Source organism: Mercenaria mercenaria, chromosome 15 (genome assembly GCF_021730395.1).
Source record: "Mercenaria mercenaria strain notata chromosome 15, MADL_Memer_1, whole genome shotgun sequence".
NCBI lineage: Eukaryota > Metazoa > Mollusca > Bivalvia > Venerida > Veneridae > Mercenaria > Mercenaria mercenaria.
In genome coordinates, this window is record NC_069375.1 from 36257236 (window position 1) to 36269170 (window position 11935).

At 33.8% G+C, this 11935-nt stretch overlaps 1 protein-coding gene across 1 annotated transcript; it reads left to right on the plus strand.

Moving 5' to 3' along the window:
* The first annotated feature begins 467 nt into the window (after positions 1-467).
* LOC123561131 (17-beta-hydroxysteroid dehydrogenase 14-like) lies at positions 468-11059 on the plus strand. The gene is made up of 9 exons (XM_045353337.2): positions 468-553; positions 977-1015; positions 1852-1937; positions 7257-7307; positions 8559-8650; positions 8870-8974; positions 9532-9599; positions 10392-10473; positions 11021-11059. Exons 5-9 carry the CDS (start codon positions 8642-8644, stop codon positions 11057-11059), a joined length of 303 nt encoding a protein of 100 aa, XP_045209272.2. The 5' UTR covers positions 468-553; positions 977-1015; positions 1852-1937; positions 7257-7307; positions 8559-8641.
* Positions 11060-11935: the final 876 nt, after the last annotated feature.

Genomic DNA, 11935 nt, shown 5'->3' on the forward strand with positions numbered 1-11935 from the left:
GCATTTGGACTGTTTACATATTTATTAAAGTATATGAAAACATGGTTCTGCTATAAATATATATATATATATTTATTTCAATTCGAATATGTATAAACTATTTAATGTAAAGAAAAGGTGGATGAAACAGGAAACAATATTTCTTAGTGCGTATATGGTGCCAAATGGTATGTCGACATGACGTCAGAATGAACGTGTTTTAAAATGTACAGTGTATTAAAACATGGCTAAGAGGTTACATTCTCGCGGAATAATTAAGGAGTGCATAGACGTCTAGAAAATTATTCTGCGAGCCTAATAATCAGTTCATAATGTATGAATTAATTGTAACACCATTTTGTCATATCACCTCATAGCACATGTCCGTTTAACATTTTAAGATGGACGTTAATGTACGTGTATAAAACTAGACTGTTTTAACAACCTTTTCTCCCAAAGCAGTTTAAATTCCGGCATTATATTTTTAGTATGACGTCACTGCGCTTTCAAGATAATGTCGCCATAGTAACCGGTGGCTGTCAAGGTGTTGGAAGAGGCTGTGTTGATGTTTTGGGTAATACTTACTTATATCAGGAAGATGTGAGTTTAGAATAATTAAGCCATCACTTTACGTACAATAATATACATATACATGAGCAGGGAATAAACGCTCTTTCAAAAAGTTGTTAATCATGCTTGAGAAAACGTAAACTGTATGAGTTATAGATCAACTTTATGCATCGAGGCGTGTCTGTACTTTTAGCTCATAACAATACTGGGGTAAACGCCGAGGATAGCGGATAAGTCACGCCTCAATTATTGTTGTTGAATTATAGTATCATGAATCTTGATTATTTTCAGCTGTGGTTGGAAAATGCTTCTTATGATTACATACCTTTTTTCAGTATAATGTATACATAAAAAACTTGGAACAATTATTTAATTCTTTATGATACATTACACATGCCATGTTTAATTTGGGTATTTTATTTTTCAGTTGAAAATGGTGGTAAAGTAGTTATTTTTGATATTAAAGGTATTTATTTTTGTCTTTAAATAAAAATAATATGGAAGGTTGGGTGTTTTGATGTTTTTATGTGAAGTAATATAAAGCCGAACGATTCTTAAAATAACATTATAATCTTCGACCCTGTTCTGTTTACCATGTATCACCGTAAAATGTCAATACAGCTGATGTTAGTGATATATTTTGACTGATTAGACGGTACTATACCCTAATGATAGCATGATGATTGCCGAACAAACATGAGAACGTGTCCATTTCATGATAAGTGATAAAAGTTTATATCAGTATTTCTGTATTTCTTTTATTTTAAAGGCCCGGTATGGGTATGGCTCAACAACTCAGTCGCGTTAAAAGCAGATATCATTTACTGTTGTAGCAAGTCATTACTTTATATTTGATATATTTCCATTATTCAATCCCTGTTTGTATATGTTTGTTATATTTAACGAATATCATATTTGATATTTGATACCAACAATATCAGAATCGGAAATTTCTGTTTGCTTGTGACATAGAGGAAATTGTGAACTCTCTAATGAATCTAAACATGTTTGATGCAAAAACAAAACAAATATTTGCCGTCGGTGAGGTCTGACTACAAAAGATCTGTTCATAATCAGTATGCTTTACCCATGAGCTTATTTGTTATGGTAGGAAAACTTAAGATATATAGATTTTGACAAGTTATTAAAACGTTAAACTCCCTATACTTCATAAATATCTATGTAAATATCACATTATCGTTGGGCAATAGTACGTGTATTTATTCACTCTATATTTTCTGTTTTGCGAGAACTAATTGTTATGGAAAATATTATTTATTATTATTAAGATTGTTTTTACAGACGAACTTGGGGCTACAATGATACCAAAAGGACCAGGCGAGATAAAGTATATACACTGTGACGTCACAAAAGAGGACGAAGTTAAGGTATGATAACAGATGCACATTTATGATATATGTGTTCTCGAACGGGAAATCTTCTAAGAGTACTAAAGTATAAAACTAAATTTAGTTGAATAATTTTGATCGGAGCAACACTGTTGCAGTAAGAGTTAATGAGTTTATTTTACATTTATCAACAGTTGTTTAGAATAATGTGACGACAGATACATTATAATAGCAAATATTTCACGGGAAATTACAGTTTAAAATTTAGTTAGATCTCCTAATTTTTAAGTTGATCAAATCTGTTATCCGATGACTTGCTACAGATTGCCGTTTCAGAAAGGCAATGATCATTTTCATCGCTGCAGGTTCGTTTACGGGACCATTTTCACGAACATATAATTTGATAAAACAGTAGTACCTTACTTGGACTGGCTTAGTCAGAGCGAGCCTGTAACATTTTTATTTTCATCATTTTGGGCGACCTGTGGGTTTTCACCTTTTTTCTACGTCATTAGCTACGTGACCTCTGGGACAGTACTATGGTATGTTACGATGATAAGTAACAACTACTCCCTAATATCATTACTCCAGTTCAGGTGACATGAGGTCATCTTTTGTTCACGTGACCATAAATTTGCATATTTGTTTTCATACACTTGGTTGTTTTAATTAAAACATGAACTTCAGTTTATGTTGTTTTAGTCGCTGGGTTAACATTAAAATGGTTTTAAGGCATACCTGTTAGCACTGCATACCTGCACGTTGTAAAAATAATTGTTTTTCTGGAAAGTCTAGAACTATTTTCAGTGTGTTTGTTTTAGGAATGTGATAAGAATGGATGGGTCCGGGCTGTCAATCAAACTAATTGTTATCTATGATATTGACCAATAAGATAACGCGGATTATTCAGTGCACTTACCTTGTTGCTAACCAGCCATTGCTTCCCACAAGCTTTCACTTAGAAACCGTTACTGCATGACTTATTCTTTTAAGTTTGAGACATTTTTTATTTCGAAGGAAGTGGCGTTGAGGTGTGCGTTAGGAATATGTAATGCCGACGAGCGGTACCCGGAAAGGCTAGAAGGGGGAAGATTTATTTTTTCTGTAAATCAAAGGCCGATTTAGAAAAATGTAAGCGTTGAACGTTAAACGGATCAATAAGCAATCTGCTCTAATGTAATTCTAATAAACTTTATATTGAAACTGCTGTGTGTGTGTCACTCATGTGCATGGTATAATATAATAGCATACATAATACATCATGAATCGTTTGTCTCTCTTTACTATTTGTCTGTGATAGGAATTTTAATATGAATTTGCTCACTTTATTTTTAATTTAGGCCGATCGCAGAATTATTCAGTTCAACTTCAAGACATTAAATATATAACGTCATTATATCTTATTTCATATGTAGGTAACAGCTAACCTTCATCAGCAATATATTCTCGCAATTAAAAGTATGATCTATATTTTCGCATTTGGCTGTATGTTAACTATACTGCATAAAAATGTTGAATTAAGCGACCAGTCTTCTTACACAGAAAAATGTTAAACATAGAGCGCACATTGAACGAGTCATAAATAAAGTCAAAACATATACATGTACATTAATTTTACATAGAATGCCAAAATCATTTTTCAAACATATAGATAAGATCTGGACAGTGCACGGCACATTAACTTTATTTCAAGGATAAAACGTAAGCTTTTATTAATCAGACATTAAATCAGGAGCATAAAGATAAATATTCGGGAGTGAATTTTAATGCTTTCTAATTATTTATGATGTTATGTCTTTCATATTTGTAGACAGCAAGTATGACAACAGTATCCCCTGTTTCGACACCATTCCGTTTTATTCAAGGAAGTCTGACAATTGATAAGTTTAAACCGATTTTCCTGTACTTGCTTTTAACACAGGCACCAGTATCGGACCTGGGACAAAGAATATGGCCTTGTTTTTCATCCTAAATGAGTTAAAAATGAAAAATATGTAATGAAATATGACCCCCTACAAATGATACATATGTCTACTGAAGGCCAGAATCTCGAGAATCGAGCCTGCAAGCAATGGGTTTACTTCCCGGGCCGTTGTGAAATAAGTTCTTCAGACAATTAAACAAACTACCTATCACTTTTTCCTGTATACATTTAGCTACAAAATGAAACCGACCCCAAGTCTCTAGCCCTTCCCGTTCATGAAATATCTATCAGGAAACGAGTGATTTCCTGCTGAAAGTCCCTGGTAGATAAAAATGCGGCACAAAGAATCAGTACGTAAACATAGACTAAAGTATGGTTGTCCGCCGAGTACGCTCAAATTCAATAAAAAATACTAAATAGTATAAATAAATACATAAACTAGGCCATTCACAATCGTCAGTTGCATCTCAAACACGCGATATTGGAGTTTCAAATTTTTCCACGGTCTTTCAACTGAATGCTACGCCATTGAACAGAATTCATAAGGTATTTTTAAACGCAATTTCTGATTGGCCAATAGCGACACACCTCCGACAGAATCTCAACGTTTCGTGCAAAATTACTCGGATATTATCGTATCGGTTTCAATGGCGGAGAATACAATTGAAAGACCGACGGAAAATAAAAAAGTAAATATCACGTATAGTGATGCTACTGGACGGTGGTGAGTGGCCATGATTTACGTATTTAGTAATACTTGTATATTAGGCAAATGAATTTGACCCTTGCTAGGCTGACAAACATCTTTTAGTCCGTAAATTCGTACCGTTTCGTTGTGCCCATTTTATCTACCAGAAACTTACAGCAGAAAGTCATTCGTTTCTGATAATATTTCATAAACGGAAAAGGGGTAGAGATTGGGGTCGGTCTCATTTTGTAGGTAATGTACATGTGTAATAGTGACGGGTAGTTTGTTCAAATGTCTAGAGAATTATTTCACAACGGCCCGGAAGTGACCCATTGCTCGCATGCTCAATTCTCGAGATTCTGGCCTTCAGTAAAACATATTATCTTTTGTAGGGGGTCATATTTCATTACATATTTTTCATTTTCAACTCATTTGGGGAAAAAAACAAGGCCATATTCTTTGTCCCAGGTCCGATATGGTGCCTGGGGCTTTTAAATGCAATTTGAAAAAAAATAAATAACGCACATGTCGATGGGGTTTAAAAGGGCCCGCTGTTTTTTTTTGTTTCATATGTTTATTTTACCTTCCCGACTAACGTAAACTATTTATAACTCCATTAAATTACTGTGATACAATAAATGCAAATGGGTTTATTTTATGTGTTTGTTTTCTCTTTTTTCATTCTTATTTTTTATTTTGCTTGCCAAATAAAGACATATTTAATTATATGAACTGTCAGTAAAAGATCACAGGTTTTCTTTTCCCTTGTTTCCACCGGTCAAACAAAAACAGGGTTTTAATAGGTTTCGGCAAGTTTCTTGTCCCTTTTGGCTTGTGCCATGTTGCTGTGATAGATTTGTTTAACTTTGCTGGTCGGAAATTTGTTTAATTTAATTGTGGAGAAGATTTAATCAGCCCTATGATATGCGAGCAATGCCCGGCCGCGCTAACAATAGAATTAATATGACTACCAAATATTCAAAATTTTGTAAGTTTTCACGCAAAAATTAGTTCTGAAATATACACCAAGCATGGACATATGTTTATTTCTAAGACAACTGCGTGGTATTTTACAAATGTATATTATAATATAATGGGAATAATTAACTTAATTGATATCACAGCGGTGATCGACAGGTCCACAATCAGTTGCAACAGCAGCGCGATCGCAAAACATACTTGTAAAATAAGAACAGTAGAGTATTACGCAACGTTAATATAAAGCTATTGAACCAATTAATAGATTTTTTTTATCTGTTGAAAATGTTATCTTGACGTAAAAAATCACTTACACATATGTGACTGGACATGATGTTTGATATCTTTATCGTATAAGCATAGCGTGGAAATTACAGTCTCTATATGACAGAAGTGGACGTACTATTTTGATCAAATAATTTATATAGTAATCTAAGACGTAATTGCTTAAAAAGATAATTAAGATTATAATTATACCATGTATTTGCATAAGGACTCAATATTTTTCCTGTCAGGAATATCTAGCAAAGACGGAAAGTGTTTTTTTTTTCTTTGATAACGCCAGCATTTGGCGCTAACTTTTACCGTGGTTTCTTCTGAGTCAACATTAATAAGTTAATGTCATGTACATAATCTTTAGTAAAACAACTAAGCCTCCTTGACAGCTATATTTGTGCATTTTGGTTCACATTTTTGTAAGTATTTTACACAGATATCATCTGAAATACTTTCTAGCGAGTCAATCGCTAATGTACATTAATCCGCCATTTTGAAAGAAGCTTGTGTGAAGCAGCAACAGTAACTAAGGGGCGGAGTTTATTGATCGGTTTACGGATCCATCCATTGACAGTTATTTTAAGACTCATTTGATTTTAAAAGCGGAGATACGGACACAGGGCGATCACAAATTGCTGATTCTGACTGCTCTCATCCACCTTTTTTCTTTTCGCTGTAGTATTCTGAGTTGTTGAGTTTTGGGTCTGCGATCTTTTTTTGCTACCTCTACCCCTCATTTCGTTGATTAATTTGGATTTTTTGTTTTATGTAGATTTTTCTTGGGTTCGCCATTTATGACCTTGCTGAAAGAGGCAGCTGTGACGTCATTCCGCGTGCATGTGATGAAAAACAAACATCGGCACTTTCCGTTAGCACCGAGAATACCCGACCTGTCATGTGGAGTCGTCAGTTTAAATTGAACTCAATTAAGCGTCAAGAAGTGACTGTAATATAACATTATTTCGCTAAAATAAATATGGTTATTCACGAGGAATAACCACAATTATATTAAACTTAGTATACATTTTTACAATGGTGGCGGCAGCCACAAAAAATTAAATATAATCAAATAGAAAATTCTTTTGTTTTGTCTACTGTGGGGCAAAACAAAAAGACACTTCGTGTTCAAAAAGATGCTTAAACGGTTTATAATTGTGTTGAAGACTAAAATTTGCTGTGCATTTGTTCTTACTTTCAGAAACAAACAAAATGAAAAGAAGTAATCACCTGCTCAGTTTATATTTGATTTGGCACATGCGCATGAAGTTGTCTGTCATGATTTCTATAAAGAGACCATGAAAAATTACATTTATAAGAAAATTGCATTGATATAAAATAAAGATTTCTTTCCCGACTCCTTTACCCTTTCAACTAAACTATGATGTACAACTGTATACAGTAAGAATTAAAATACATTTCAATAGGTATTTCTGACGATTCACACATACATATTCTAAAATACTACACTAAATATACTCCTATGTTCTTGCAGAAAGCAATTGATCTAACAGTACAGACTGTCTGGTGAACAACGTCGGAACTCGTAAGTGTTTCAAAACTTATTATGTGTCAACCCTACTACACCCACATCACATATATCAATGGTAAATTTGTAGTATTTCAAACGCACTGTCGACAAATTTCTTACAAGACAGTCTCATAGTTTTACCTTAGTTATATCGTGTATAACTACATCATTATACCGTAGTTGTCACAAGTATTTGGTGGGATTTAACATTCATCTTCTTTCGATCGACAGCCAATTGATATTAGTTTCATGCGGCTAAATTTTAAAATAGACCATATTAGATTAAACAGGTTCATCAGTATATATGTGAATTTTAAACAAACAGGCCATATTAGATTAAATAGGTGTATCAGTAACATGTATATTTAAAAAAATACATGTAGTTGTTTTATGATTGTCATAATTTGGATGCTTTGATAGAAGTAGAGGACCTCAACGGGATTTTGTCCCCTAGAATATAATAGAAGTTTGATTAGAAATAAATACTGATTGTACGAAGATCATTGACAAGTTCAAGGATTGGCCTGAAATACTGAAGTTCATATGAGCCGCGTCATGAGAAAACCAACGTGCGTTTGCGACCAGCATGGATCCAGACCAGCCTGCGCAGGATACATGCTGTTCGCTTTCAAAGCCTATTGCAATTAGAGAAACTGTTAGCGAACTGCATATCAAAAGCCATATCAAAATGACACTTGCATTCATTGTACAAGCATTGACATGTTTCATTGTGTTTCGTGCATACACACGGCAACTAAAGGAACTTTTTTTTTTTTGCAAGTGCCAGTCAATTTCCACCGCTGAAGTGATATAGAAATTCGAAATGGATGTGTTAACGTGCTAATAATGTTTTAGCGGAAGACTAATAATGTTAACCGTATGACAGAACATACATTTGACCTTGAAGTGTCATACGGCTTAGTGATAAACATAATATATAAACATCTTTGACAATGTGTAAAATGCTTCATTTTCAAGATATTACCGGTCTAAATTAGTCTTATTTCACATTACACTTTTGAAATAAAACAATAATTGAGCCGCGCCATGAGAAAACCAACATAGTGGGTTTGCGACCAGCATGGATCCAGACCAGCTGCGTATCTGCGCAGTCTGGTCAGGATCCATGCCGTTCGCTAACAGTTTCTCTAATTGCAATAGGCTTTGAAAGCGAATAGCATGGATGCGCAGGCTGGTCTGGATCTATGCTGGTCGCAAACCCACTATGTTGGTTTTCTCATGGCGCGACTCATATGTTTCTTACAGTGCAAGGAGCATACTCTGTTGACGAACTCTCTGTTGAAAGTTTCCGGGAGCTTCTAGAAACAAATCTCCTCAGTAACTTTACAATGAGCAAGGTTTGAAATTCGTTCGTTGCAACTAGTACATTTATCTTCTGAAAAATGTGTTCACTTACCTGTTTGACCTAAAACTCAAAAATAGAAATTTCCCTGTTCTGTTAATAATATTTCAGACAATTCTAGTCTTTATTAGTGCCAAGTTTTACATATTCATATTTGCTATGATTGCTATCTTTTCTGCTACTATCATTTATCACATATTTGTTTACATTTCAGTATGCGTTACCTTACCTACGGAAATCAAAAGGTTGCATTGTAAATATATCTAGTACTGCTGCAAATTCTGCCGCGAAAAATGTATCAACTTATTGTGCAACAAAGGTATTCCATCCTTTTCCATGCGTTTTTTCTTGATATAAGTGTCTTAGAAATTTTAGTTTAGACAACGTAATACTTGTCATATTTACACGTACATTGCGTCCATCGGCCAATATGTTAACTTGACAAATGAAGAATGAATGACGACGATGTTGATTTTTGTAAGCAAAAAAAGTACCATGTACAAGCATGTGGTTTCAAATGTTTTCTTCAAAATTCAACTTAACAAAAATCTCAAGAATTTACTCAAACAAGTAAATTTTTCCAGAAGCTTTGAATAAAACAGATGAAAACAGCCGTAAACAATTAAGGCATCTAACTGAGCCCAATTTAGAATGTGACATTTGGTAAGGTTGCATTCTGACTGGTCACCATAATAAGTTCCACAAGCTGGAGACAGCTTTTCTCAATATAACAGGATTTTAGAAGTCAAAGTTTTCCATATATCTGTCGATATATTGCATTTGGAAGAAAATGAATTATGTAGAGAAAAATATAAAAAGGAACACAGATAGCAAAATACCTGATAAAACTCTGAAACTCTGAAACTTATATTTTAGGGAGGAGTAAAAGCACTTACCAAAGCTTTAGCAATTGACGAAGCCAAGCACGGTGTAAGAGTAAACTCGTGAGTAACCATATTAACGTTGTTATTTTCATAACTGCCAAGTGTTAATGCCGGAAGGAAAAGGCCATATTTGTGTAATGGAGAAAAATTGATGCAGTTTACTTATTGGTGCTTACTTTGGATTAATCCTGATTACTTTGTCTATATGATAACAAACAGATATGTTATTTACATTTTCAACTTTTTTTTCCCCAAAGTATTTCAAAGAAGTCATTTCTTTGGATCATAGGTGACAACTAACCTCTTGCCAAAAGAACACACAGATATTTCGTAATCTGTATATTTATGAAAAGATTTGTTTCGGAATAAACTAAGACAAGAGAAAAAAAAATCGAAAAGAATGGCACAGTGTATCAAAAATAAGAAAGAGAACCTGTTCATATTACAAATCACTTAATAACAAAATATTAATTTTAAATTATATTCTGGTACTTTAACATGTGTAAATGTTGAGTTCGGTTCAACCCGTGGCTAGATGACGTGGACGGTATCTTGCATTTCCACTGCCGTTAATGCACAGGCTCAATCAAACCGAGCCTGCAACATTTTCGTTTCTGTCGTGTTTGGCGACCTATGGTTTTCCACTTTTTCTATTTCAGTCGGGAATACAAATGGTCCGTGTGAATACCGTGACCGTGAGTTTTCTTTTCTAGGTTAATTATAATTATTAATACTAATTCTAGTAATATTTGATACTCAAAAAGTTACGAAGATTGTCTGATAGTTATTTTAAACTACAGTTTATTCAAGTGATGTGAATATCATAAATGTCGACCGACCAATAATTTACAGGCTTGCACCAGGTGCAGTTGACACGGTATATTTAAGAGAAAAAGTCCCTGCAGAACAACGGGAGTATCTCGAAAAATGTCATGTAAGTTACAGCGAATAAATCTTTCTCTAAATTTGGTCAAACTTATTCACTAAAAATGTCTGAAATGTTTTAATCTATTTCGTATATCTTACGTCTTCTTCGAGAATTTTTTTCCATTTTAATCTGTGATAGGTGTACAAAATCACACTCTAGACGCGTTACATAGAGTTCAATGCTACTTTGAAAGTAATAAAGCAGCATAAAAGATCGAATATTCTGGTAAAACGAGGCAATACTGTATTACAGTCAGATAACAGTAATACAAACACTAAGTTAAGAAACATTAACTTAAGAAACAATACCTTTTAAGTGCAAAGCAAGATTTTTTCTTTTCCACTTCTCGTTTGGTTTTTAAAATGTAGTGAAACAGAGGTTACTAATAACTATATCACATTCGACTTCGTAAAATGTTCAAGAATGACAGACTTTATTAACATATCCGGTCTTTGTTTCATGAATTGCATTGATTCATGTGTTTTGAAAATGTTTGTTCATACTGTTTAGTCTGGCATTGCATCTGGTTTATTATTTGTATACGGTATTTCAGACCTTAGGCAGACTTGCCCAACCCCGTGAGATTGGGTAAAGCATGTCTTTTTCCGGGCCGTAGATGCTATTTTTCACCACAGGGGGGGAAAACTCATGTGAAATTTGGGGGGCCCCAAAATTTGGATAATGGCAAAAAGGGAAACCAAAATTTCCCTTTGTTTTGGGACGACTCACTTTTTAAACAGTGTTTTTTTTCTTTAAACAATTTTGGAAAATTATCAAAAAAGACCAAGTCATCCACAAAACGACTTGTGCTTTCACTTTCAAAAAACATCTTTTAATATAAAAATCAAAAAGGAAACCAGGGAAAACGTTTGAGATGGCTTATTTGGCCAAACTTTTTTGAAATTTTTTAGATGATAAAAAAAGCGAAATTTGCAAAAGTTTTTTTAAAAACTATTTAAATTTGGGGAAACTAACAAAGTCCAAAAGCCAGGGGCAAATCTTCCCTTTGGGGTTTTAATTACATGTTTAATTTAAAACCAGACTTTTTTTCGCGGGTTTTGGGTTTGTTTAAAAAATTGTTTTAAATTTCTATAAGATGGGGGGGAAGGGGGTAAAATGGTAAAAAAAATTTTTGGTCTGTACTAGAAGAAATCAAAAGTGATGTTAACGTGTGTTTTTTTTTTAATAAAAAGTAAATTTATTTTCCCTCTTATAAATTTAAAATTTTTTTAATTTTGGGGTATCGCCCTTGTCAAACATAACCCTCACTGCTAATCCCACCTGTTTTGGGTATTTATAGCCCAATCATTCAAAACTAGTCGGCAATTTTTAATCCCCGGGTTTTTCCCACGGAAAATTTAGTGCAGTACAATTCTTTCTTTATGGGAAATCCGTAGGGGAAAACAGATCTTTTAAAAAAAAAAATTTAAAAGAAGTTTCCGAGGGAAAAAACTGCAGCCTACGGGTT

What these genes read in the sequence shown, in the direction of transcription:
- LOC123561131 (XM_045353337.2), top strand. An exon ending in CAACTTATTGTGCAACAAAG is followed by an intron (nt 8,975 to 9,531) that starts GTATTCCATCCT and finishes CTTATATTTTAG; the next exon opens with GGAGGAGTAAAAGCACTTAC. An exon ending in CACGGTGTAAGAGTAAACTC is followed by an intron (nt 9,600 to 10,391) that starts GTGAGTAACCAT and finishes AATAATTTACAG; the next exon opens with GCTTGCACCAGGTGCAGTTG.